General features: G+C 36.8%; 1 protein-coding gene across 1 annotated transcript in view; it reads right to left on the bottom strand.

The window, feature by feature from the left end:
- Nucleotides 1-2464: 2464 nt before the first annotated feature.
- The window catches only part of ADCY7 (adenylate cyclase 7), a 31597-nt gene continuing 6835 nt past the window's right edge, over nt 2465-27226 (bottom strand). The window contains exons 5-26 of the mRNA XM_068411071.1: nt 26868-27016; nt 26440-26551; nt 23559-23686; nt 23150-23308; nt 19653-19785; nt 18154-18339; nt 17193-17236; nt 16276-16356; nt 15165-15237; nt 14310-14407; nt 13502-13586; nt 11775-11912; nt 10519-10581; nt 9879-9917; nt 8310-8473; nt 6973-7054; nt 6240-6395; nt 5382-5528; nt 4846-4953; nt 3919-4033; nt 3187-3311; nt 2465-3070 (exon numbers count right to left, since the gene is read on the bottom strand). Coding sequence (XP_068267172.1) covers nt 2924-3070; nt 3187-3311; nt 3919-4033; nt 4846-4953; nt 5382-5528; nt 6240-6395; nt 6973-7054; nt 8310-8473; nt 9879-9917; nt 10519-10581; nt 11775-11912; nt 13502-13586; nt 14310-14407; nt 15165-15237; nt 16276-16356; nt 17193-17236; nt 18154-18339; nt 19653-19785; nt 23150-23308; nt 23559-23686; nt 26440-26551; nt 26868-27016 — 2532 coding nt within the window. The 3' untranslated portion in view covers nt 2465-2923. The remainder of the gene's footprint in view (nt 3071-3186; nt 3312-3918; nt 4034-4845; nt 4954-5381; nt 5529-6239; nt 6396-6972; nt 7055-8309; nt 8474-9878; nt 9918-10518; nt 10582-11774; nt 11913-13501; nt 13587-14309; nt 14408-15164; nt 15238-16275; nt 16357-17192; nt 17237-18153; nt 18340-19652; nt 19786-23149; nt 23309-23558; nt 23687-26439; nt 26552-26867; nt 27017-27226) is intronic.

A 27226-nucleotide genomic window follows, 5' to 3' on the forward strand; every position in this document is an offset into this window, starting at 1 on the left:
ACAAGTACGCCACTCTATGCATTTTCCACTTATACAAACTTTTTAAAAAACACCAATACTGAGTTTACTTTATGAGTAAAAACAATCTCATTAACTCTATAGGGGTATAAGAAATACACCTCCTTTTCATGGGAATCTTCATCAAAATAATTGCAAAACCAAACAAGTTTCAGGAAGTTTTTTATTTAATGGTAAAAACAAAAGTTTGTTCTTTAAAACAGATTGCTAATTCAAGACATTATTAGCTCTTCAAAGTAGATACAGTGCCATTTTTTCAGTTTAAGAAAACAATAATGCTGTAAGGAAGATTTTTCTAACAAGGTTATTTCCTCACTCTTAAATTTCACAGTTCGCTCTCAAAAAGACTGCTGAAAAGTGATTTAAATACAGTTGCTTCTGAAATTGAACTTTTCCCGTGGTTGAATATAGCTGTCATATTATACAGTTCCAGTTCTGATGAGAAATTAGAAAGTCGTCCTCAGATACAACCCCTTTTTCATTACACACCATTTCTAACTTCTCCAAGCACGCCCTGCACAGTACACTAACACGGAGTAAGCAGTGTAAGTGCATAATGTCCTTTTAAAACCCCAACAAAAACCTACTTCTTCCAGTTTGAAAGCCACAGCTCTTTACACCACTTCTGTAAATGAGGTTAAGTTGAAGTTATGCCCAAGCAAGTTACTAGCCTGAGAGGCAATATAGTGTAAACAAAAGCATTTCAAAATGCCGTTACAGACAGCGCCTTCTTTCATAGATAACTTACACGTACATTCCACCAGGTCTGTGAACAGAAACACTTCAGAGCCAGCTCTACCTATAGGCATAATGCACTTTTCAAAATATATTCATGAGGCAAATAGTCACTTTACCTAATGTACGACATCAAAGACCAGTGAAAGGAGCCTTTGACACATGCATGGTCCTTCTAAAACAATAAATAAATACCTCAAAACAAATGCTTGCTGAGCATCTGTTACTATAAATACACAACTTACAAGAGTAGCAAAAGCTGTTTGAAAGTTTATTCAACTACAACACTGACCTTATACTGACAAGACACCAAGTATGAAACTTCCTTCTTCAGCAGAGTTCATACACAAACCAGACAACCCCAAACTGAGGTTTTCTAATGTGCTATTTTCTGTTGGAGACTTACCACAAACACAGGTTTGACCTACCAAATTGACACAGGCTATAAGCAGTTTTTAATCCACAGCTGGACAATATTCAGATTTGTTCCTGTCTTGAAACATAGTCACTTTATCTTCTAAAGAAATTACACAGTAATTAGAAAGCGGCAGTGATGCATAGGACTGCTTGTTAAACACTTTTCCAGTATGGTTTAGCACTAAACCCAGAAATATTAGTAAGTGCTGCTTTGTAGAATAGTAAGGCTTAACAAAACCGCTGGTGAACTCCTTAATCACTGTGCTGTTTAGCCATACTACACGTGGTGTATCAGGGGGAGGGGGGATCCATCCTTAGTTAATACGTGTAATTGAGCACAAGATGTTAGCCTTACAAAATACTATCATCTCCACCAACAGAAAACAGATAAGTGATTGCAATAAGTAGAAAAGTGCTAACTTAGAAATTAGCAAAAGCCATTAACAGCTTAAAAACTTTACAAACTAAACTAACTTACAGCAAGTCAATTTCCATGATCCTACTAATGCTGTACGCACACTTGCAGTGCCGAGGCTCTGCTGAAACATTTCCATTATGACTATGTCTTCCCATACCTCCTTTTGTAACCTTCAAAATCAATTTGCTCCATAAACTGCATTGCCTTTAAAAGGTACATAAACCAGCCAGTGGATAGTCAAATTGAAGAAACAAGAATAGAAAAAAAAACCCCAAACCCACCTCAGCTGCAGTTCTGTTTATACAGTATCTGCTACTGTTTCTAATACTATCTTATTAGTTCTGTTCTTCAGTTTCCAAACAATTCCAAACAGATTACTTTTTCTTCCGTAAGTGCCCTCAGGAATGCCGTCAGCACGCAGAATTCCTGCCGGGTGTCAGCCATGCAAGCCGTTATCAGAGCCTGTCTAACTGGCATGCAGGATAAACCGCAGGTGCTCAGTGCTCCTCAAGATGGGGTATATTTTTTGAAATTTAAAGCCAGAATTTTAAAGACATTCTCTTACGTGACTGTATAAAATGTGCATGCAGATACTTACTACAGAGGCACAGAAATACAAAGGAGAATATGTAATATAATGTAAACACTATGAACTAGACAAAGTTATTTCTGAACAGCTGTTGGTCATGAAAACATTTGCGTAATACAAGGTGCTACTATGGAGGAGGCAAAGGGGATAAAAAAGCGATCTGATCCTGTGCAATTCATTTTTTTTTCTCCAAAGGAGCTCAGCACAACTATCATATGAGTTTACTTGTGTTCCTCTTTCCATTATTCAGCTGTCTTCTGCTGTGAAGTCTGCTTAGCATTAACAGCAGGATGTGCAGTGCCCAGCGTATCACCTCACAGGTCTGAGACAAGTGCAATACTGTAAGGAGGTGCGTGTCAAAGAATGAAGCAGTGGAATGTTTTCACGTGGTAATGAGTTCTACCGTGCATCCACGTATGTCGTTACTGGAGCTGTTAAGACTCCCACAGTGCAGGTAAGGAAATAAACTAACTGAAAATGCTTCATGGCAATTCCAGGTAAATCCTCAAATTATTTCAGGAAAAGGTAGTCTTTTTCAGACTGGTGGTTGTGTCTTCTAGGAACTTTTCAGAACTTCTCAAAAAAAAAAAAAAAAAAAAAATCATTCTCTAATCTTGAGATGTAGAAGAAATAGGAATAATATATATATGGTTTTAGAATGAAGTCCTTCACATAAGGAGGGAAATTCTAAGTCTTCACAGAAGGGAGGCAGTTCTAAGTCTATTTTGATTAACTTCATCGTAGCCTCAGTTCAGTCCCATACCTTGGAATTTGGCAGTCTCTGTGCAAACAAAGTAAGTCCTCAGTTCTCCCTTGCCTTTGACATTGATGAGTCCCCTGCATTCACATGAATATCCCAACTCCTGTAGTATTTTACTCGTTTCTTCTGTGACCTTTGTGGAAAAAGAATTAGAAACTCTTATGAAATTCTTTTGATTATTCACACTTTTAAAAAATCCATAACCAATTAGAAATAATTTCTTAGACCTTCCAAGGCTGATATGTTTACCTGGATTTTCCCCAGTTCCCCCGTACTCTCCATTCGGCTAGCAACATTAACAGTGTTGCCCCAGATATCATACTGAGGTTTCCGGGCACCAATCACACCAGCAATCACAGGGCCGTGATTTATCCCTTAGCATAAACAAAAGCACATGTCATTACTGAAGTAGAAAGTTATGTGATAATGAAGGTAGCTTCATTATTAGCCATAAGTCATGAGCTTCAGGGAAAAAAAAAAACAAAACTTAACCCTGCAACACGTTTCTAGCACTCAGTATTACCACTGTTCTATAAATACTAGTACTGAGGCTCAGGAGACGTGAGGCGACTCATTCATTGCAGAATGGGAAGTCTGAGAAAGAGCTAGGGCAAAGTTCACGCCAAAGCAAAATTCTTCCTTTTCTACTTTTAATATATAAACATTTGTATGATGACAATACTGTCTTTAGACAACAGTTAGTAACAGGCTACTTCACTCCTCATCTGTACCTGTACTTTTCTCCAAACTTATCCAGCTGCAGTCTTCATATTGCTCCCTCCACTGACTAGAAAAGCCCATCCCTGAAGGAGCTTGGCAAATTTAAAAAGCTAGACTAGGCAACACTACCTTCAGCTTTTTGGCATTTTATCATAATCCAAACTCTGTCCGGTGTTAAGCAGCAATTTACCTAAGTCATCTTACCTCATTTTTAATTTTTACAGAGCTGCAGAGTTCACGTTCTTCACAATCTGAACTTACCAATACGTAAGCGGAAGTTGTTAAAGGAATGTCGGTTGATGCCATCCAGTTTACTCATCAAGGCAATTCCATATTCCACCATAATCCCTATGTGAGCATGCTGTCTTTCCTTATCCTACACAATTCATAACACATATTAATGATCAAATTACAACATAGGAGGTTGCATCAGGTTACTATTCCAAACCAGTACTATTAGTGAATAACGTATAGATAAGGATAAGGCCACTCATCCTTGTAGCTGTGCAGAACTGTACAGTTCAACAAACATTCAAACATTCAAAATGGATTTATAAAACCACATTAAATTCAATGGGAATGACTAGGAGGCAACAAGCATGGTATCATTAAATTTTATAACAAATTTGTGTCTGTCCTTTAGGATTCCAGATTTAATTTTACATGTTTTGTATATATTACATACATGCATCCTAATGTCATGGACGAACCTGCTATAGTGAAAGTGAGCCTGAGTACAGAAATTGGTTTTAATTCTTCTGGGTGACAAACAGTTTCAGATTCAGATCTAGCCTGGCATTTGAGGATTCTCTTTTTGTGCCAGTTCTCAGGTATCACAAAAAGCTTACTGTCCAGTTCCGAGACGGCCTTTTCTTTGGCAGCCATTCTTTGACTTCCCTATTATTACAGCAATTCTGTTATGTGTCTAGAAACGTTAAGCTCCTCAAATCAAAGATTAAAGATGTAAAAAGTATGCTGGGGTTACAGACTTAATACCTGCTTAGGAAAAAATGGAACTAGGAGATAAATAGTGAATTCAGCAGGAGACAATACACTTCTGTCATCTTGCATTTCAGAAAGTCACTCCTGGTGATTTACTTTCTCTTTTATATCACATTCCATTCTGTTACTTTGAAACACACCTACGCACACACAGAATACCGAAGGCAGATTTCAGAGACAACATACCTGGTTGTTCTCTTGGCCTGGTGTAACACTGAGACCAGCTGCTGCCATGTAAGTGCTTCCAATGGTTTTTATTTTTTCAACACCACTAAATTTAGGTTTTAACAAGAGCTGTTTGAAGGGCAGGAAAATAGAAGCTTGAGACTTTAATGCCATATTTCAGTGTGGGATTTAACCAGAAATTTTATACTGTCTACAATAAGCATTAAACATCTTTAGGAATACTATCAATCACATGAGGGTCAGATAAGAAAGTACTGAGTTTTGCCCTACCTGCTCACAGGAGAAATAAAGCACTGAAGTACTGAAATAAAGTACTGAAATTCAGGACTTTCAAACCATACTACTAATGCATTAGATGATGTAATTGAAAAACCCCATCGGATGGAAATATATCTTTCAAGATTGCAAAGCTGAACTCAGAATATTAGTTCAGCATAACAGCCTTTTTCCCCCTCTAATGCTCACAGATCTAGTGAAAAATGTTATTTTGCAGTAAATATGTAATCCAGTCCATTATTTGCCAGAAGCCTAATTACCTCATCAAAATCAGCAATGATTTCATTTAACAGCCGCAAGCATTCCAGGCCTTCTTTGTTGACATCACATTCAGTATAAAACACCTTAAAATCTGGTACCGACGCAAACATGACACAGACGCAGTCGTAAGATTGATGGTACCAGTCCTACAGGAAACAATATATTCACACGTTGTCAGCAGTCACCTTCCACTACAGGTATTCAAAACTACGGTTATTGTTTGTAACCAGTAATCAAATTACAGTTTTCCTATGAAGTCAACTACGGTACTTTACAGTGGGCATCTTTTATTCTATTAGAAACATTAACGAAGTTGATTCACCTAAGGAAAAGCTGAGATATCTATGTATCTTAAAGATGCACATCTATTCTGGACAGTGCCAGTCTAATGACACCATGGCTGTGAAATCAGCAATATTTATTCTGATTACATGCTGGCAGAATAAGATGGATGTCTTAAAAAAAAAAAAAATTATTATCGATCAACTTCTCACTGGCGTTGTTACCAAGGAGATACTATCTGTTCCTCAACTAACTTCTTTAAAAAGAAGGCCTGTCTTCTCTGGTAAAATATGGTCTTTGGAAAGCAGTAAATCCTTTTTAAATATTTACCAAACTCAAACTGTGTCCTAAAGCTGAACTACCGATTCTAAAAACAGATTTCAGAGACTGACACTAGAAGGTCGCATTTTTTTGAGGCCACCTGGATAGCAGATTCTTGAGTTTACAAAGGTCTTGGGATACAAACAAGAGGCAAAGAGTGCAGAACCTTATAGTGTTCTGTGGCCTGTTAGCATGATGTTCTATGTCACAGCAGTCCCATTTACTGTCCTTCACATAGCAGAGATTAAACATACCTCATTTCTTTTTTCACCAATGAAATAGGCAGCAACATGTGCTGGTAGTACATTTTCCAGCAAAAGCCTGTTAACATTCTCCATCGTTTCAAACTGTTCGTGTTCTTTTTTAAACTTATTCTTCCACAGACAATCCAGTCGACAGTAATAGTCAATCTGCAAAGGGACCAAATATGATAAATTAAATCTATATAATATCTCGCTGAAAAATATTAGTCAATTTATTCAAAAAGTGTAGTAGCGATAAAGTTTCTTCAAGGCCTTTTGAGCCTATATAGTTATGAAAAATGTGCTTTGAGAACAAAGGTCAGAAAATAGGAAGCTGTCAGTATGAATGGATGTCATTTGGGTACCATTAGGTGTATTTACCAAAATGACATTTGAATAATATGGTGATTATTTTTATCTTGAATTACTGCCTTGATTTAGGATGAATATTGACATACAAATACACATAGATCCAAACTGGAAGAATTTGAAAAAGTTTGACTTCTATAATGCAAACACTATTGAAAAATATAAAAATGTTTCCACCCTTTCACAGTAAAAATGTTTGTATTATCTATAACTAAATACAAGTAAGTACCTTATCTACAACTAAGTACAAGAGTATAAAAAAAGATAAAACTATATACTATTTTAGTGCACAATTTCAATGAACAATACTTTGTATTTTATTTAAATCAAGTTGCTGCAAGTAAAAGAACTAACCTATTGCTTTTTAAATACATACCTGTTTTGCAAGTAAAATTAGGGTTATGTAAAACAGAACCAGATATAAACTAGTCATTATCCTTGGCTCTTTGATGAAAAGCCTGAAAACAAGAAAGCAATACAAAATCATCTGTATCTTTTAAGAAAATTCACATGATTAAGGGTTGGGGGGAAGAGGAGGGGAAGAAGCACAGCAGGAGAGGGTGTCTTTGTTCAGACATATACCACCAATGCCATTGTTCATTTGTGCCAGTGGCTGGCTGGCTAGAGGTCCTATCCTAATAATGAGAAAGGATTATCATTCAGTTCAGTACATGAACTGCATTTCACATAATGACAAAACAGGTGCTGACACCTTGTTAAGTAGCTATTGTAGTGAGATGTTGAAGTAAACATGGCTTTATCTTAATGCAGCCATTTTAATTTCCATTGCACTGAGCTGCAGCTTTCCTCTCCACACTGCCCCGCAAAAACACAGCCAACAAAACCTTGAAGTAGGAAAAGAAACTTTCTGATTTGTGGAAGGAAAGATGATCACAAATAAAAACCTGAATTGCTAAAACAAAGACAGGCATTAAATCACACCAGTGTATAGTTCCATACCAATCTGAGACGCTGCTCATTTCATAGTAAGATCATTCTGTCTTAACCATATCTATTAATTTTTACAAATCCATCAAACTAAATTCTTATTATATGAATAGTCTGGGATTAAGAGGCTAAATTAAGAGCTCATTTAGGTTTTTTTAAGCTGTGCTGACAGCTCACAGCCTCTGCAAAATAAATTTATCCTAATCTTCAGCTATAAAACTATGCTGAGAATCTGAGAAATCGACTTACAAGTGAACAGTAAAACCCTTCCACATATGATTTCTCTCAAGTATTTTTACAGTTTCTTCAATTAGATCAGATAAATTGCTGTTCCTTTTCAAAATATGTGCAGTTAGTGAGGTAAGTAAATGAAGAGTTCACTATCCTATGGACGAGCAAGATCTTGCAAGCACAGCTTGAGCACAAGGCTTTTAGCAAGGCTTATCTTCACAGTTTAACAGAAGATCAATCTTATTACGAGATTAATATTCTAACCCCTAGTCTTTCATGTAAGCTAAGCTTCCAGAGATCTCAGAAGCCATAGTACAGAATTTTTCAGAAAACACACACCTTCTTTTAAAAAAAAAAAAAAAAATTAAAAAAAGATTATATGGTCTAATATGATTTCCATGTCATTAACTTCACAGAAAGGTTTGTAATGTGTCTTACGTGATTCTGATGTTTCAATATTCCAGTAAGTGTACAAAAATCTACACCTCCTTTAATGAAACATTATTGTCAATTATAAGAAACTTTACACTGCACCTGGTACTGTTGCCATAGAAGCTCAAGTTTCTATGCTGAGGGGTATTAAAAATGATGAGGTATACGGTCACAGCAATGGACAGGAGGAGAACTTTGAGTTCGAAGCTCATTTGAAGAAATACTGAGCAAGCAATGAACCCCAATATGCAGCAGTAAGCATAATACTGTAAAAGAAGAATTTAAAGAGCAGTTGCATTATTCAGGTTTTATGCGTAACAGACTTTCAAACCATAGCAAAAGCTCTAAGCTCATGATCATTGTAATTTAAATAGAAGAAATTACAATCACTTGCACCTGAAGCTTTATTTTTAACTGCACTACAAGGCTGAACTTAATACTTTTTTTAGTTTACTTTTCTGTTAAATGCAAACAAAAAAATGTAAAATAAAAGCATCACACAAACATAAGCAGTGTCAGACAGAAACTGAAGTGTGGAGAATTTATCTTATGAAGTCTATTAATTCAAGCTATTATTTATTCAAAGTTCAAGACTAACCTAAAGTCGGTTCATAGCCCAGTGCACAGCCTCTGAACCAGGAACTCCAGCATTCTGGTCCTGTTTTCGACAGTGCTCCCCCTTTGTAACCTTAAGCAGATACCAGATTCCCAGTTCCCCACCTGTAACATGTGAAGACCGTGACCTGTTCTCCAACCTTAGACAGAGCTCCTTCATAAGAACTTGGATGCTAATAAGCATTATCAAGCTAGGGGCATTATCCAATGGAATTACTGAAGAATCTCCCAGAGGAATCAGAGTTCAGGCATGGTGTCCAAGGTCAGCATGCAGCTGGGACCATTAAAACTGTCAGGTGGTACAAAGTGCGTTGCGCAGACAGGATTGCTCCCTGCAGCCTCAGGCACAGGTATAAGATGCTGAGCTAGCATACTTTAGTCTACAAACAACTCCAAACTTACCTCAACTTCTGCTCCTCAAGAGTTTATTTCTCTTTATGTACAAAGCACAGTTTTTCACCCATAATAGCACAGACCTACCACAGATCTGGGAGATTCTTAGCTAAACAGTTAAAGTTTCTGCTGAAGTGAATGAAAGCAGAACAATGCATGGGGCAACTCGGGATCAGACCCCATATAGTAATGTATCTGTCATCCTAATGGCATTGAGGCTAACCTTCAAAAGGTAATGAACACTCACAGTTACAACCCTGAAGCCAAACCTCTGAAAAAGAAACCACTACGTAGAGAACACTGACACAGGTCTGTTGGCCATTTAAGCCCTTCCCTTTTGACTCTATCAAGATACTTTACTGGGACACTTGCAAGTAGAGCTCTCATCTCTCAGACTCAAACATAATCATCATCCTGCTCTACTGCTTTTTCCCCTCAAAGTTTTAGATGTACTTTTAAGTCTGAACTTCCAAAAAAAATTGCAAAGCTATACTTTATTCAGCATAGCAACAGACTCAAACATCTTGATTTCATGAAGAACTTTTCTGCTGTCAGATACCTAAAAAAGCTGTGTTTTATACAGCAACAGAACCTGCCAGGTGTCAGTAATATATACAACATTCAAAGATCTGAGTTTTAAAGTAACATGTATTCACTACTTACCGTCTCCTCAACGCAGGATTGAGTTGTGTTTCCAAAAGGCTAATTTCCAGACATGCAAAAACAGAAAATTACCAGAGGAGTACAACATGTATTATATATGTGTAACTTATCATTTGTCATAAGGACTTGAATGAAAGAGTCCTCACGCAACCTGCTGCGCATAGTTCAAAAACATGTCCATCATCTAAAGGGGCGGCCAGGTGACAAAGGAGCATCCCAAACATTTGGATGATCTCAAAACAGAATGCTACTTTGGAATTAGAGTGATTAAAAAATGAAACCCTCAGAAATAATCCTTTTGTGTCATTAGTAAGTACTGAATCTATCCTTTTAGAAATGCTAGAGAACACCTTTCAAAGGTGCTGAGTAACCAAAATAAGCCAAGATATCAGCTTTACCCATGAGTACTTCACACTTTTGAATATCCCTAAAAGATGCACAGTAAAGCCACGGCTAATGATAGAAAATAACCCTAGAACTGCCTTGTGGCAGGAGTAAATCTGTGTCTTTAATGATTTAAAAATTCTATGTTTATAAAAAGATTAAAAGATATCAAAATGCTGCCATCCATCTATATTGTACACACCATCCAAGACTCATTTCATTTTAATCTTAGAAATGAAAATAGTTCTCTACTCACATAGGTGGTAGCACACAGGTCATTTGATCCAGTAATGTTTGCAGGTTTGTTCTTTTCAGTAGTCTTGATTTATTAGGAAAAAAACCCAACAAAACAACCATACAAACTTGTTAGCAGGTAGTCACTAATTTTAAGTTTTTTCTCCATATATTATACAGTGAGTCCTGATCTGGTTGCCCTTTCAGTGCTACTGCAATATCAATGTTGAAATACAATGATCTCTCATACAGTTTTATTAAACATACACGCACACACGGTGCAAGAAGGTTAAAATTGCCAAGTATTTACTTACTTATTTTTTAATTCGGGGTAAGGTGTCACATTATGGCTATGTTAATCTAACAGCTAACTGGCACAAACATGTGGTTCTGTCTCCCCCCCGCCAAGTTTCACAACTGCTGTTCCTGTTTTCCTTTAGGCTGTTGATGGTGGTGTTCACATGACACCGCTGAGGGTCAATTCAAGGACCTCAGCCAGCAGAAAAACAACCCTACAAAAGAAAATTAAGCATTTTCTGCAGTACAGCCTTCAGAATAAACTCCCCATGGAATCAGAAGACCGGCAGACCGAGCACAAGGGATTAGAAGGACATCACTTTAGTAGCTAGCTATCAGATAGGTTTAACTGTTAACATGGTATGTCACATAAAGCTTGTTTAAAAAAAAAAAACCACCACAGCAGAGTGGTCTGGAGCATGAGGTCACTCCAAAGGGTTGTTTTTCAAATGGATGTACCCTAGGTGCAATACAATACTCAAACTAAAGTTAAAAGACAGACTCCATTTGCATCTTAGTCTAGCAGTAACTACCCATAATGTCTTTGGGTTTATAAGACAGTCAAGCTATATTCTTCCTTCCCCCATCTGCATTATTACTAGCTAGTGCAAATAGCACAGTAAACTGGTAAAACTTCTACCCACTGCAGCCAAACATTTAAGCCCACATTAAAAAAAAAAAAACGGAAGACAATCTTAGTGATGATGGTTATTATCAATAGTAATTATAAGCAAGAAAAGGTGATGTAAAATAGAACTCATGTCTGACACATGAACTTTTAGTTCTACAAACTTGGAATTTTTACTTTTAATGCTTTTACAGGGCATCATGCATTATCCTTGTGTAAATCAACTCATGTTTTGAATCAGACATTAGGAAAAAGCTGCAAAAAGCAAGGTATTTGATGGAAAGAATACAGGAAGTTACTTAAACTGTGATGTTACAGTAAGTTCACAGAATAACGATAATGCAATTACTTACCAAATTAAAGATGGCTATAATCAGCAAGGCACCTATAGTGATGACTGCTAAAGGAAGCCTAAGTAAAGGCATTGTTTCCACCTTTTCTGAGATAGCACAAAGACGGCGCAGGAAAGGCCGCTGTTCTGAGCAGCACTTCTGTAAACAAAATTAGTTTGTTTCAGTAACATGGATAACACTTTGATACATGGGAAGAAATATTTCTAAATATAAAATACATTTTCTGTGCAGGAGTGTCAAGAGTCTTCATTAGAATCCTAATTTAGAACTCTCAATCTAGTCATTCAGATTAAATGCTTAATGCCTTTCCACAACTGAAAATGGAAACAATGCTTCCTTATTTCAAAGAGGCTGGGTGCTAAAATTTTCTGAATTTCTGCTTTAAAAATACAAAATTATGATCTGATTGAAAGTTCTAGAGAAATACTGCTAAAAATACAGTGACAACCTATGTTGTATTTTTAGTTGTAGAGCTATAATGTTATATTTGGAACTACATTTTCAGATGACTAAATCGAAACCAAACATGGACAGTCCCCTTTCTTGCCATCCTAATATCTTCCATTTGTTGCTATAGAGAAAAACATCTAGTAAAGCATATACTGTTAACGATTGCAAGCATTATTCAAGGATGCTATACCAAAACCCTCCCGGCATAACACTCAAGTCTGATGCAATTGCAATCTTGGCATTTTCTTTTTCTTTTCTCCATGTGTTTTTACATATGTAGAAACCATACGTGCATACATATACATACACCTCTCCCTCTCTACATAGACATATATATACAAATCCATCCATTCATATATATATAGATAAGCACCATACGTGCTAGCTAACTGTACTTTTAAATTAATCATAAAACCTTATCCCATCTACAGAGTGCAATATTTTCCTTTCCCTTTTACACAGTTTGAACCTGGCTCCGTAAGAGACCGTTTCTTTCTGTGGCAGTTTTTCTGGGAGACCACCACCACCACTCTGCGATAGGATGATGGGGGCCTGTTCTCCACAGAACTTCAGAATTTCCTCTCACCCTTGGTCTAGCACAACATAGATGTGATGAGTGTAAGGAACTCTCTAAAATCCCTCTCTTCTCCCAGTCCTGCCTCCAGATCATTCTTGGACTGGGGAAGGATTTTTTTTATTTTGTATCATTGAATCCTATGTCACTACGGGCCGTCTCTATGTCACTATATATTTTTAAACAGTAATTGCGTACTACAAATGCAAAGTGTCCTAACTGATGTAATGGTGAATTTGAAATTCTGACAGCTATAAATTTGTTGTCGAAAAATTATGCATATGTTTGTAATTTTCATGGGGCTTTATAAATGATTATGAAAACTAATCTTGCATTCAAATTTATTTTTATTTTAATATTTTTTCCAGTATAGAAAATATCAGGATTTACAACCAAAATTACTATTAAGGACAAACATAAAAATAAATTTAAAAAACCCAGCCCCACTCAGCAAGTGTTAATATTGTCCTCCTCCCTCCTACCCATTTATTCTGGCACCCAAATAATTCTGAATTACAGTGAGAATTTTCAGATATGAAAATCTGTTTCAGGCAATTAAATCTTCTGGTAGCCTGAGGTTCCAGGATTCTGTAACTCCTATTGAAATTAACAGCTTAATTCATCATCCTAAAAGATAGACCAAGTTGCCAAATTTCATCCATCCACTTTTGAAAACAGAAAACTTTTTTTTAAATAAACTTACCATGCATTTCTCAGCAAAGCACACAAACAAAATAAGTACAATGATGACTGCAACAACGCCAAAGGAAATTCCTAGCTTTGCAGTTCTAAATAGAAGAGAAAGAATTAAACAAATCAGTGTTAAATGAAAAAAATTTTCAAACCACAATTCAGAGTAATGTTTGCTAACATTTAAATCTCTAAATTTAAATAGATTTTTTCTTCTAACACCACTGAATGACCATAACATTGCACAGGTTATTGTTGCTTTGTTGCACAAATACTACGTTAAGATATTCTACTCCTCACTGACAGCCTGAACCACTACCCCACATATAAACCACATGGAAATTGCACTGCAACAGCCATGAAAAACAAATATGCCATAAACTTCAGAATTATCAAACATCTGCTATCTTGGAGGTATGAGAAGAAGCTCAAAGTTCCCTCCTTGTATCTCTACAGACAAAAGGATCACTGAGCACGTTTTAACCAGCTAACCCCATTTTTCCATTGCTCACTCAATATGCTTACCGCCAGCTATTCTTATAAAAGAGTATTTCTCATTTAACTGATTATCTCTGTGTGCACTAAGCAAACACAATATTAAAGAAATATTTCTATTTTATTTTCGTACTGATATCCAGGCTCTTATGCCAACAACATGAACACCCTCCTTTATTAAGGGGTAAATTAGTCCTAAGAGGTATATTTTTCTTAAATGTAAACCCTCAGGAACTTCAAAAGACTTTAAAAAGTTTCATGCACATGAGTTTCACTTTAGCTATTCGTTAATTTGAATTATAAGTTATTAAAATACTGACACTTACTTTGGCATTATAAACATCTGTATCAGAAATATACAGAGGAATACAAAACTGGCACACGCAAAGTAACTCTTCAGTTTTAGAATAGGAATGGTGCGATACTGAAACAGAGTATAATAAATCTTAAGGAGAATTCCAGCGGTTTTTAAAATTCTATTACATTTTTTTTGATGGCATATATATGCAAATTTATACTCTAGTATTAAAAATATAAATAGAACTAAAAGAGAACAAAAGAAAACCACCTAATAAAATTCACTTGAACATCTATAAAGAAAAACAGGCAAGTCCAAAGGATAATTTCAAACCTAGAGAAAAATCAGAGTATGTAAATAAGCACTTCACAGATGCACGTTGTCAAAATCCTTATAAAAAAGGATATACACAGAAGTAAACCTAAAATGTGTGTATATATATATACACACACTCACACCAGTAACTACATACAGTGCACCACAGCACAGTACATTAAAGAACAGTTATTTAAATAGAAAAAGTACACTGTAGCAAAGTATTTTCATTATGGATGCAGAAATACTTTTTTTTTTTTTTAAATCTCATTACTTTTGAGAGAAGTTCTTCATACAGTACAGTTGCCAAACTCCTACTAACCCCCTTATGGCAAGAATTTAACCACAGATTAGAGACAATCTCCTTTAATCTACAGAATTAGCATTACCAAGACCAACTCAAACAAATCATGAGATCTGCTTTCCATTAGTTACCAAAAACCTCTCTGGATGTGCAGTCATCTCCAGAATCCAGTTTTAGAATGAAAACAGATAGTTTCAAATATATTTTTATGCTGCTCTGAAGTGCAAATCAAAGACCAAAAAGGATTATTTTGCTCTTACCAACCTCTTTCTCAAGGCTGGGTTCTGCAAAAATCAGTGAAAATCCACAGAAGTCAGCCGATTTGCCACACCACGGACTGCATTCAAGGAGACACACGTTACAAAATGCACACAACAGGCCAAGGAGAGTATGCAAGAGCATCATTGTAGCTGAGGCTCCACAGTATACAGGGTGAGTGCGACTGTTTTACACATTTGACAGTTCTGCATGGTCTTTATGTTTCATAGCATAACGTATGAACGGTTAAGTTTTTATGTAGCTGACAGGCAGATCCAGAACACTCTCACAGACAGCAGCATCTGCCAGTTACGTGCAAAATGTAACCCCAGACCTTCCCTAAGGTTTACAAATAGGAAAGTATAATAGCAGATGTTAGAGATGGCTCACAGCCTCCAAAAGCTTCCCCTACATAGTATCAGGCTCCTATTAGGAATAGCTGAGGCACAATGGTAACAGCCTCGCTATAATTTAGATAAAAGGAAGTTTTTCTTCTTGAATTCACGGCTTTACATTTGATAGGAATTTAAATATCGTATTTTAAATTTAAAAACAAAACAAACAACATTGCCTGTGTTTGTCTGCTTCTAAATGCCAATATAGTGCCAGATGCACCACCTGCTACTGACAGACCGTTCACCTTCAGTGAACCAGACAGGAAAGCAATTTTATTGTTACCTCCAAAACTGTTTTTTCTTTATACATAGCTTTTGTTCAGGACTGCATCCCATTTCCTAACGCTTCTTATTTTAATAAACAGAACACAAACATTAACTTCCTATCCCATCCTATGCTGCAGTTTGGCTTGTTACTTGGGACAGTCATAGGAAACAAAGCAATAATTTTGCTCATTCATAGTACTATACCACACTGAACAGCTAGACTAACCATTGGCTTCTTGCTATAGTAATGCAGTAATACTGTCATTGTATTCAAATTAAAACCAAAGAGGAACTAAAATAAGTGAAAAACCAACAAACCGAAGACCAAAGAAAGGCAAGACAAAAATCCTGGTAGCTTTTCGTTTTTGAGAAGTCAATTTTATATCTAGACTTAAAATTGAGAATGCAGGTTTTTCTCAAAGAAAAGATGAACAAAAAAATAAAATACTGCATACTTAGTTGAACTGAGGCCCTCAATGGTTGACATCATTTCATCATAAATATCTTCTTCTATCCTTCCCTTCTGAGATGAATTTCTGCAAATGAAATGAAGTCCATGTCACAAATGTAATTCAGAAACAATTCATGGCTACAGAGGACCATACTTTCTCAGTACACAAGTCGGGTAAGCTACCAGGGAAAAGTTAAACAAGAATGCTCCAAACTGATAAACATACACATCCATAAGCACTTTACCAAGCATTTCTCTAGTTACGCGAATCATGCATTTTTCAAGACAATATTTTGATAAACTAAGAGAATGTTTCACAAGTGAAAATCATCTACTTAGTTAACTCAGTGGTACAGGTACCATGTAAGCATTTCCACATATAGTGCCAATTTTTTATTACACTACAATGGCATACATTAATACCACTAACCAAAGACATCTCTTGTAAAATATATGTTTACTTATAATATTATGTGAAAATATTTATTTTGTACGATAATATTTACAAACAAATCTAGCGTCTATGACTAAGAAAACTAAAAGCTGAGGTAGCACAAACGGTTACAAAATACATGTATACAATAAGATGGTTTGATTTGTTTTCCACTGCTTTTTAGGTCTCTTACTTCCCTACTCCCCTCTATCCTGCTACAGCCCATAAAGCAAAATGCAACCTGAATGACTGAGGGGACAGTAAGATGAAGGGAGGTGGGAGGGGAAACTCCTTTTAGATCCTGCTAACAATAACAAACATGAATTGAGAAGCCTTTTAAACGCCAAAGATACAGCTTAACCTTTTTAATGCAGGAATAGCATACACACAGTGATTAAAATCAACAAAAAGATCACATGCTTACAGTACACTGAACTGTAAGAGCAGCCCAGGATCACGTATTTAAAAAAAGAAAGTACTTGACAAACCTATCGGAAGTTCTCTGGCGCCCAGTGGAACACAAAGGTATTTCCTAAATCAAATAAGGAATTAAGAATAAGTTACACACTCAGTAAATGGCAAACAACTATTGAAAATAAACTTCAGGAAGCTGCCAAAAACATTTTTATTCACAAATAAAAATCAAGAACCATTCCCAAATAGAAAAGCTTATCAAAATCAACCCTTTCCAGCAATTTTCTGGTTTAACAAGTGAGCATTTTCTGACCAAAAAAATTGTTAGAAAATAATTGAACAGATATTCCCTCTTATTTTTCTCCACATACTGAAATAACTACCATCGGCAGAGGCAAGTAGACTGGAAACTACTTCCACAAACCTGAATGGATGGATACTTAATTTAAAATTTTACTACAGCTATCTGTCTACAGGGAGTAGTACAGCCTTGCTGTGCCTCCAGAAGCACACCTCCTCCTTTCAGCTTTCAGGAAGGGCAAATGGAAGGAAAAATTATTTTTCTTAAATTTTAAAATCTTTAAAATCTTAAGAATTCTTAATCTTAAAAATTCTTTACTGATAAAATCCTGTTGCAGGCAGAACATGTGGAGGGACTGTTTATTTTCTATACATTTTAAGTAAATGTTGAGTGCATCTGGAGGCTGGGATAAATTATCTTTTTTCCAAAACCACATGTAGCAAGCAGGAGCCCAAGATGGAAAAATGTCAGAAAAAAAAAGATAGTTTCAAAGTTTTACTTTGAAGGTTTACTATGAGTATAGCATGCTGGAGATTGGCAGAGCTTGAATACTGTTAGGTTCTGAAAGAAACAGTTGTTGCACAGATACCTTCTCAGTTCTGTGCACATATTTAACAATAAGAGTAATAGCAGAAATTCAGCCACAAAAAACACTGTCAGATTTCAAGTTTCACACCATAGACACAAGGAGCAGTTTGCAACTGTAGGATGACAACCATTACTTCAAACTTCACCTTTCTTCGCCTTCCTTGTGAACTGGAAGAGTCACTGCTCACACTTTCTCTGTGGTTCAGGTGTGCAAAGGGCCTGGCTGCTCCCCAGGACTCTAAGTAACGTGTCATCCGAACTGATGCTCGCATCTTCAGCCCATCATTAACTCGTGTTTTAGGGAGATGATTATTTGATACGCATTGTTTGGACTAACAGAAAAAACACACTCATTTAGAAAACAGAAAATTATACGAATTGTAAAGAAATGAAGCTCTGTGTACTTCAGTAGTTTAGGACTATAAAATCAAGCTATTTAGTAGGACTTTAAACACACATCAGCAATGTGTCAGACAACCTCAATTCCTTTATCTCATTTAATTAATGTGTGATAAAGCAAATCATGACATCATGAATTTACTTCAGCTGCCTTTACAAGCCTTTGCTTGTAACACTGCAACATTCAAACTTCCTGGTTTATTTCGATGATGTGAGAGAGTGCAGGATCTTAGGAACAGATACCATTTCCTTGCAGTCAGCACAACAGCAGGGGAAAAAGATTCCCAATTCCTCAGCTAGGGCGTATCAAAACAGTGGTTGGGAGAAGATCCCACATATTACAGACTCAGCATTAGATTATATCCCTAAACCACAGGTGAAGAGTCAGCCAATATATAGACTATACAGCAATTCCCTTGTGGGTCTAAAAGGAAGCTAAAACTACAGAATAAAATGGATACATCAATGACTGGTATTCTCTAACATTTCACAGGTATCTTCAAGTAAGCAGGGGCCATTTTAATAGACTTAGATCCTCATTCTGAGAAGATGTGCTGTGTACATGTAGGGGAGGTTACAGTGTTGAGTACATAAAACATGCAACAAAAATAATATGGAGTTCTTGCTAATTAAAAGTGGCTCTATACTGTTCCTTTCTGTAAAGATCCTGAAAGAAAGAAGTTTGTAATTTTCATTCTTTTTTTCTTTTGAAATATTTTACTCATCAACCACAAGCTGACTCAAAACAGGAGTACTCCAGGTGTTTGTAGTTACCAGGCTCTACAAGGGCAACCAACAGTTGCTAACTTTACACCTTGAAAAGAAGGTGAATCTCACATCTAAGATAGTGAGGAAGATGATGTCAGAAGCTATTTTACAGGGAATATTTTATCTGAAAGTGGCCACACAGTACAGGTATTCTTTTATGACTTCATCCTACCTTTTGACTTGGATTTGTGAGAGACACACTCACGCAAATACATAGTTAAATGTATTTTTACTCTATGTGAACCACATAAGACGTTTCAGCATAACACTTATTACCTTCAAGCTAATAGTCATGTCACAGAACATGCTTTCAGGACGTGCTTTCAGATCTGAAGTCCCAAATCCAAGGTACTCAGATGGCTCATACCATGCTTTAATTCTGTTCCTGAATTAAAAAGGTATATGGACCACAGACGCCTATGTACTTAAAATGTATGTACATATTTGAATAAATATACATGTTTAAAAACATACATACCCTTGGATCAACCACCAAGTAGGTTTTGATATTCATGGATTCAAGGTAGGGATCCCTCAGGTGTCCGTTCCCTTCTTCTACTTCATAAGCTTTGCCTAGGTGATTTAAAGTTGCTTCAGTGATGTGCACCCGGCTGAGAAGGGGAGAAAGAACAAGAGAACCAAACACTTACAGAAAGGTCACAGTAAGCATTTCATTTACATTTCAATGGCCACTGCTGACATTTCTGCTTTTCAGCCATCTTGTGCTTTGGCAGCCAACTGCAAAATCCTGCCAGTACTTCAAAACCGTATTTGCAATCCTTTACTGCGGTTCTTCATCGCATATCTTTCATAGCAAGTATGCAAAAAAAACCACTTCCCAGAATGAGATAGTATCAGTATAAAATTAAATTGAAATAAGCAGAGACATATAAGAAACAAGAAGAAATGTGATCAAAGCAGGTTTGATGACTGACAAGACTCACAGGCAGGTTGTTTCAGATGGCAAGAGCTGCAAGGAAAGCCCACAAACAAAACACAGGCAAGGACTGTCCCATGCTAGAAATGCATAAGGAGGGGAGGAGATGGTTACAGTGTCTGTAAAAGAAAAGCTGGAAAAGGTTTTTTGTCATCTAGAAGGATAATAATAGCATTTCTTTTCTTATATTCTATTTTCTCATTGTTCATCTTCCCACAGCTTTTTTCACTTTCTTTGGCACAGAGGGGTTAAATACTGTGCTGTCAGTCCTACAATCTGTCAGCGCAGAGCTGGGCATAGAACATTTCCAGAATGGAAGCTGACAGCGTGCAGCACTCCTGCCTAACTACAGAGAGCAAGGGGATCACTGTCCCATCCGCCTCTACTTCCTTAGCTGCATGTAGGTTTGCCTAAAGATAATTTAGGCAAGACCTGGAGACCACTGGCCGTAGCTTCCCCCAAGGAAGAACAAAAAATTCATCAGTCCTTTTGGAGCCAAAAGGTAAGAGTTTTGGAATATAGAGGATGCATGGTTTTATTTGTTTATTGGTAATCGTCTCCAAAAAGTGGGTTTTTTTAATTGTTACCTTGATTATGCAGTTTTGCAATCAAGGCAAACTTTCAAATCTGTAATTTTAAAGCTTGCTCTAAAGCAGCATTTTCTCCCATAGGGACTGAGGCATACTGGGTGATGTCTGTATTAACTGAGCCTTAAAACACAGTCCTGTACTGCAGCAAGTTTTCTGTGGTTTTCCACTTTCTCAAAAGGCACTGTATTTGTTCACTACCCACCATTTTCCATTTTAGCAAGCTTCCTCTCCCCGCTTCCCCAAATCACACACTGCTGTACATTTCAGATCTTACTGCAAACTTCTTTCCATTTAAATTACTACGCCGATGATTTCTCAGCAGTTACTAACGCTTACTGGATTCTGGGATCAGCGCATAACCAAAAGCTGCTACCACTACAGCTGCCTCGCAAAGGCAAGCTGTAACATGCACTATTGCACTTACCACGCCAGTACAGAGCACCTAACATACTGCACTCCATTTCCTATCCTAACAGGCCTGAGAATAACATATTCTGATCTTTCAGGTATATACATATTAAATGGAATTGCTCATAAGTGCATTTTTAATTTTGGTTTTATGCTAGTCCTGCTTTACTAGTGTATTACATTATTATGAATGCAAATAATTTTTAAAACCTGAAAGATTATGAACAAGGATACTCTGTCAATGGAAATAAAATATTTAAAGCCAGAAGTTTTCCTGCATCCTTTCAAAAGACTTTAGAATTCCTCCATTTACAGAAACCCAAAACATACATACTTCCTATTTTAAATAAAAACCTCAAAACTTCTGCTTCCAAAGGAGTGGGACTATCTAACATTGGAATGGGGAATGCCAGACACATCATTTCTCTGCAGAGCAGGAAACAAATATAACATAACATTTGCATAACAAATAGAAACCCATCCTCCCTGTAAGTCTCAGTCTTCCACAAATGGAAGGTTTCCTCTGGCTAGTTTTGAAACACATGATAAGCGAGTGCTAGACATGTACAGATACAGGAAGTATTCAGTGTAATGTTTTCAGAATCAACAAGCCAACCTAAACCAACTCTATTCTTTAACAGATTATCAAACATAAGCATGAAGAACATAATGGAATAATCAAAGTTTTCAAGATTAGGCAATGGTCCTCAATGTGACTAAGAAAAGTACGTTTTCGGGCCATATTCAGAGTCACATTGTTTGCTTTACCAACAAAAGAAACTTTACAACTCTGTATTACTTGTTTAATCATGCTGAGTCCAACACACTAAAACACTCAACCTAGATGGTATTGCAACTGTTAACCAAGCTCCAAAGAGTTTTCTTTACGTTTTGGGTCACCAATGCAAGAAAACAATTTGATATTCATATCCCTTATCACTTTGCAGAAATTAATTTTTAAGTTACAAGCATATACCTAAAAGCTGGTCTGTGGCATAGACATAATAAGAAACCATATAATGTTACTGGTTAGAGTCATTTTCCACAAGAAACCAATACTTTAATGCTTAAACATATACCCACATGAATACCATTCAATTAATCAGTACTAATTCGCACAGACTACCAAGAACCTAAGAAATCTCATTTGGGAATGGAAAAAGGGGAACTCTTAATATGATCTTCTTTGGTGCAGACTATCAAAATTATAAAAAAAATTTTCTTAGCTGAATTCTAATCCCCAAATTCAACTTGAAAAATAGAAAAAGGTATACTTTCCTAAATGACGAAAATACAAAATGCTAGTGTTTTTAAAAAATATTTATATTTGTCTTTTTCAATAAGCATCTTCAAAAAGGCAGCATGAACGTCAGCCTCAGACCTAACCCTCTGCACTGCTGAGCAGCACGTGGCAACTTACATTACTGCTTTGCCCCAGCTCTTCCGCTCAGGACTACTCACTTCCCTTCCCATTCTGCCCATGACAAATGCTATGCAGAACAAATACACAACAACCTACAGCTCCAAACTCTGCTAGCTTGGATGCTCCTCATCAGGCTGCATTTTAATTTCTGAGTTGTGTGTTCCTGGGGGCTGGTGGTAGTGAATATAGAGCTAATATAAATCAAGTGGGACTGACCGATATATTAACAGAACCAGTAGGCAAATATGCATCCTGGCCTTGTCAACGTAAGCAGCACATCTATTCTTTAGCTAAACTGACAAATACAGTATTATCACTGTGCACAACATGAATTAAACAAGTCAACATAATGCACTGCTGAAGACGCACAAGTTTCTCCAATGAAGGGAAGGTCAAGCAGCAGTCACTTGCCTAAGAATAGAATTTTATAGTTCATTGAAAACAGAATCAGAAAATATTAACGTTTTACAGCTCTGGTAAGTACACATTTGTCCTATTTTCATCATCCCATTACGATGATTTGTGTCACGGCACAGTTACAAATTCCAGACTCATAAACCAGGATTAGGAAAACCATCATGACAGAGTGAATCAGCACCGACAGGGAAGGTCCTCACCCAGGTACACCCGCGGACTCCATGCGGTTCGCTAAGGACACGTCGTGCGACCAGACGTCATACTGCCACTTCCGGAGGCCGATCACACCGCACAGCACGTTCCCAGAATGAATACCAACCCTCATGTTGATATCCACTCCTGTGGCTTCTCTCACCTGCCTGTGGAGGGAGGAGGGTATTAGAGCATAAGTTACACTTCTGATTTTCTCTCCTCCTCCCGGAGATCCGTTAAGGTTTGGTCTCATTATACACTTAGTGCAAAGACAAGAGACAAACTGATGACCTAATGCATAACTATCCAAGTAGAGCTAATAAATACACTTCGAATGTTGACAGGAAAACTAAGAAGGACTTTATTCAATATCTTCATAGACTTGATACATTAAAAAGTCTTCTGTGCTATACTTACTTTATTGCTTCACACATGTCGAGTCCCATTTTAACACAGTTCCTGGCGTGAACCGGTAAGGACACAGGTAGGCCTGAGACACAGTAGTAACAGTCTCCCAGGATTTTTATTCTCATGCATTCATTCTCCTGTGAAATTACAGTAAACATATTTAACAGGAAAAAATTAACTGCAAGTAGGCTAACGACACCAAAACTGGGACTTGTCTATATCGTTTTGAGAAAGTTAGGCTTCATTCAATCTTTGTTGAAGCAAAGCTTACTTCTCCTTTCCCACATCCAAATGCCTGGATGTTACTCATTGAAGGGTAAAAGAAATGACCACTTCAAGCATTTCTGAAATAAAATCGTCTTACAAGTTTCTGACTTTATTCTTGGAACAGTTTGCAATTGATAACTATAAATAAAACAGAAAACTGTCACAGAATTTACCATCTAAAGGATGAAATCTGCTTATCTTTTAATCTTCGGCTTTATTAACACCTGAATTATAGGCAGTTTGTTCACCTTTTCCTTAATTTTTGCATGGCGGCCTCATAAGTAACATTGTGCAGTGTTGTAAAACCTGCACAGGATTTAGGGAGAAGTTAGGAATTAAGATGCCCAACCTGGCAGCTTTGCAGAAGCAAAATGGTGGGGTTTTTTTGTTTCAAATATGACTGAAGAGGAAGCTGGCACACACTACAGTTTGCTATCGCTATAAAAAAACCACAATACTATCTGGCAGCAGAAAATTTTTTCCTAACAGTGGATACTGTTGTCCATTACTGGCTGCAGAGAGAAAAGGGTAAGAGCAAAGAACTCCTCATGCTGCCCTTTGTTAAAACATTACGGACGAATTTTAACTACAAAGGTTGCAAGCAAGCCAGGGCTAATTCTGTGAGGCTGTATAGTGTTTGACTGATGAGTAAGAGATGGCTGAATTTGGGCCAGCTAACACCTTCAGCTGCCCAGCCCGCCCTGCTGTGGGAAGAGCCCAGCCATTCTTCAATCAACTCCAAAATACCCTGATTTACAACCAGCCCAAATCAGTGACAATTTACCAAACCAAGCTGTTCTCTCTCATCAATGAAAGCCTTAAGAGAACATCCATCATTCTTTACCATCTTAAGCCATCCAGTATGTTCTGAATGTTGCAGCAAGTGAGGAGCTTAGCTAGCCCTGTGCTTCAATTTCAGAGATCAACAGGGGAACCTAGCCCTAGATTAGAGCTGTTAGACTTTAGTATCCAGCTCAGTGTCCAGGTTAGCCATTGACTTTCATTAGGTAAATTGGAGCCTGCAACATTTTTACATTATGGAAAAGATGACTGAAAATACTCCCCGGCAGAACAAAAATAGCACAAAAAGCAGGAATCTCTTCTTACAGCTCAACCACAGAGTTGTGAAAGACTTTGACTCACTAAATCCAGACATTTTTTAAACAGTGCAATTTGCAAACAGGAGTGAGAATTTAAAACATATCACTCAAAATCTGGAATCTTTTCTATTTTGGCATCTGAGGAACAGTGGCAAAAAATGACCAAATGTCTTTAACCTCAGCTTCTACTGTGGCATAAAACGCTTGTGGCAACTAAGATGACATGAGTAATTTGGCGTGTTCTTCATAGCTGCTTCACAACAATACAATTACAATACAGTTAGTATGACTCTCTTATTTTCCAGTACTTGAAGTTTTAACAGCAACTGAATTCATATAAATACAAAGATTAGCAATGTCATTTAGTCAAAAGGTTAACTAGGATTTTAGCCAGGTTTTAATCAGTGATATATTTAAGAATTTATTCAATTACATCCACAAAGGTTTAATTAAAGCAATTTCACTCCTCTGCTATATTCATAATTTCAGTTTTCCCACTTTTTCTGAAGAATTTTTAGAATTTCACAAAACCAAGATTTTCCAGGTCCATTAATTCTCTAATTTGCTTTCAGTATATCTAAATATACTCAATTATGAAATCAAATCAACATCTTTACACCATGGGAAGTTTCAATAGGCAGTCACTAGTCTTGACTTATGCTTTACCAATGTTAAGTTTCTAGAATCAGAATTTGAGTTGGTATTTGTTATTTTTGATGTCATATAGGATGCAACAAAATGTAGCATTTCTTTTCCTAAAGCCATATTTGCCTCATTACTAACAGAAAAATCAATGGATATGTCAGAACATATATCCAAGATTAGGGTCAGTTTTCGAGAATAACAGAAATCATCACATAGAGTCAATCCGGCAAACATGTATATGGCACAGTCCCTGTAATCTGAGAACTCAAAAACTCAGTTTGTAATTACAGCTGCAAAGAAATTACCCTCAAGCAGCACTTGGAAGTGGTAAGAACTACTGCCAGCCTGAAAGGGTCCGTAGTGAGGGTTGTCTTAATAGGGACCACTGTAATCTACTTCCCATTCTTACACTTTTCTGTAAGTATCCATTACTAATTTTTACTCCTGAGCTAAGGAACTCCTTGGTCTCTTCCAGTGTGACTAAATTTATGCATTTAAATGTGTGCCTGAGAGTACTCCATTTGTAGAGCCAACAAGCAATCCTAACTGAACACAGCAAAGCTCCTCAATAGAGCTTGTATACAGTATCTCTTACAGCCCTATTACAATCATTTATTGCCATCAGACAATTCCCTGAACAATACAGATAAACCTCTAGACTCAAGAACTGGAATTACAGTAACAGCTTGCTAAAATTCTTATTTTTGTTTTAAATACTTTTTTAATGTGATTTTGCTAGTTAGCTTTAAAGCCAAAGCAATCTTCCCTTCCTGACTTCAGAAGCACTAACACCAACTGCCTTCTGTCTTGCAGAAAAGACTTCTTGTTTTTCCAATGCTGGCCTTTATCCCTACTGCACAACAAACCAGAACACTTACCTTTGCAATCTGATCAAACTTTCCAAAAAGCTCATTCAACATCACTACTAGTTCCTTAGGAGAGCAGTCACTGGCAAGGCGAGTAAATCCTACGATGTCTGCATAAAGAATGCTAGACAAAAATAAAAGGAAAAAACAACATAATTGAATATGAAGATATGTCTCTTCCACAGTCAGCTAAATTTTAAAGTGCATTTAATAGAAAGCACCTCTCTCTTTGGAAAATAACTCCAGAAAAAAAGGGTTCAAGTATCTCAACTGATTTAGAAGACAGCACATCAGTTCAGGACATGTTATCTTCCCACAACAGGAAAGAAGTTCACTTCAGCCTGAAAGTCTACCTCCAAATTTTAGTTTCATTGGACCATATACACTGATAAGAATCAGCAGCTTGTATTAATACAATTACTTCTAGAGTTTCCACTTACCTAACATTTTGGTGCCTTTTCACATATAGGCTGTGGAAGTTGTTGTCATGCATTTGCCTATTATCATTAGTTTCCTTTAGTCGCTCTATGATTGCTAGCTTCATTTCCATAGAGATATGAGCTGGCAGTATGGATAAAAGCAAATTTTCCTAAAAGGAGAGGCAAAAAAAAATGAATGATGCAAAAATTCATAACACAGTAAATTTGAAACTGCACGATTTTAGTGGCTGCAAGAAGGAATTAAAAAAATAAAAGCCATTTGAATAGAGGCATTTTGAGTAATGCATGTCAGGTTTTCCAGAAAAGACTTCTACATTTCTGTTCTCAAAATCACAGAATTTACAGTTAAGTAAGGGTGT

Source organism: Nyctibius grandis, chromosome 12 (genome assembly GCF_013368605.1).
Source record: "Nyctibius grandis isolate bNycGra1 chromosome 12, bNycGra1.pri, whole genome shotgun sequence".
In the NCBI taxonomy this organism is placed as follows: Eukaryota; Metazoa; Chordata; class Aves; order Nyctibiiformes; family Nyctibiidae; genus Nyctibius; species Nyctibius grandis.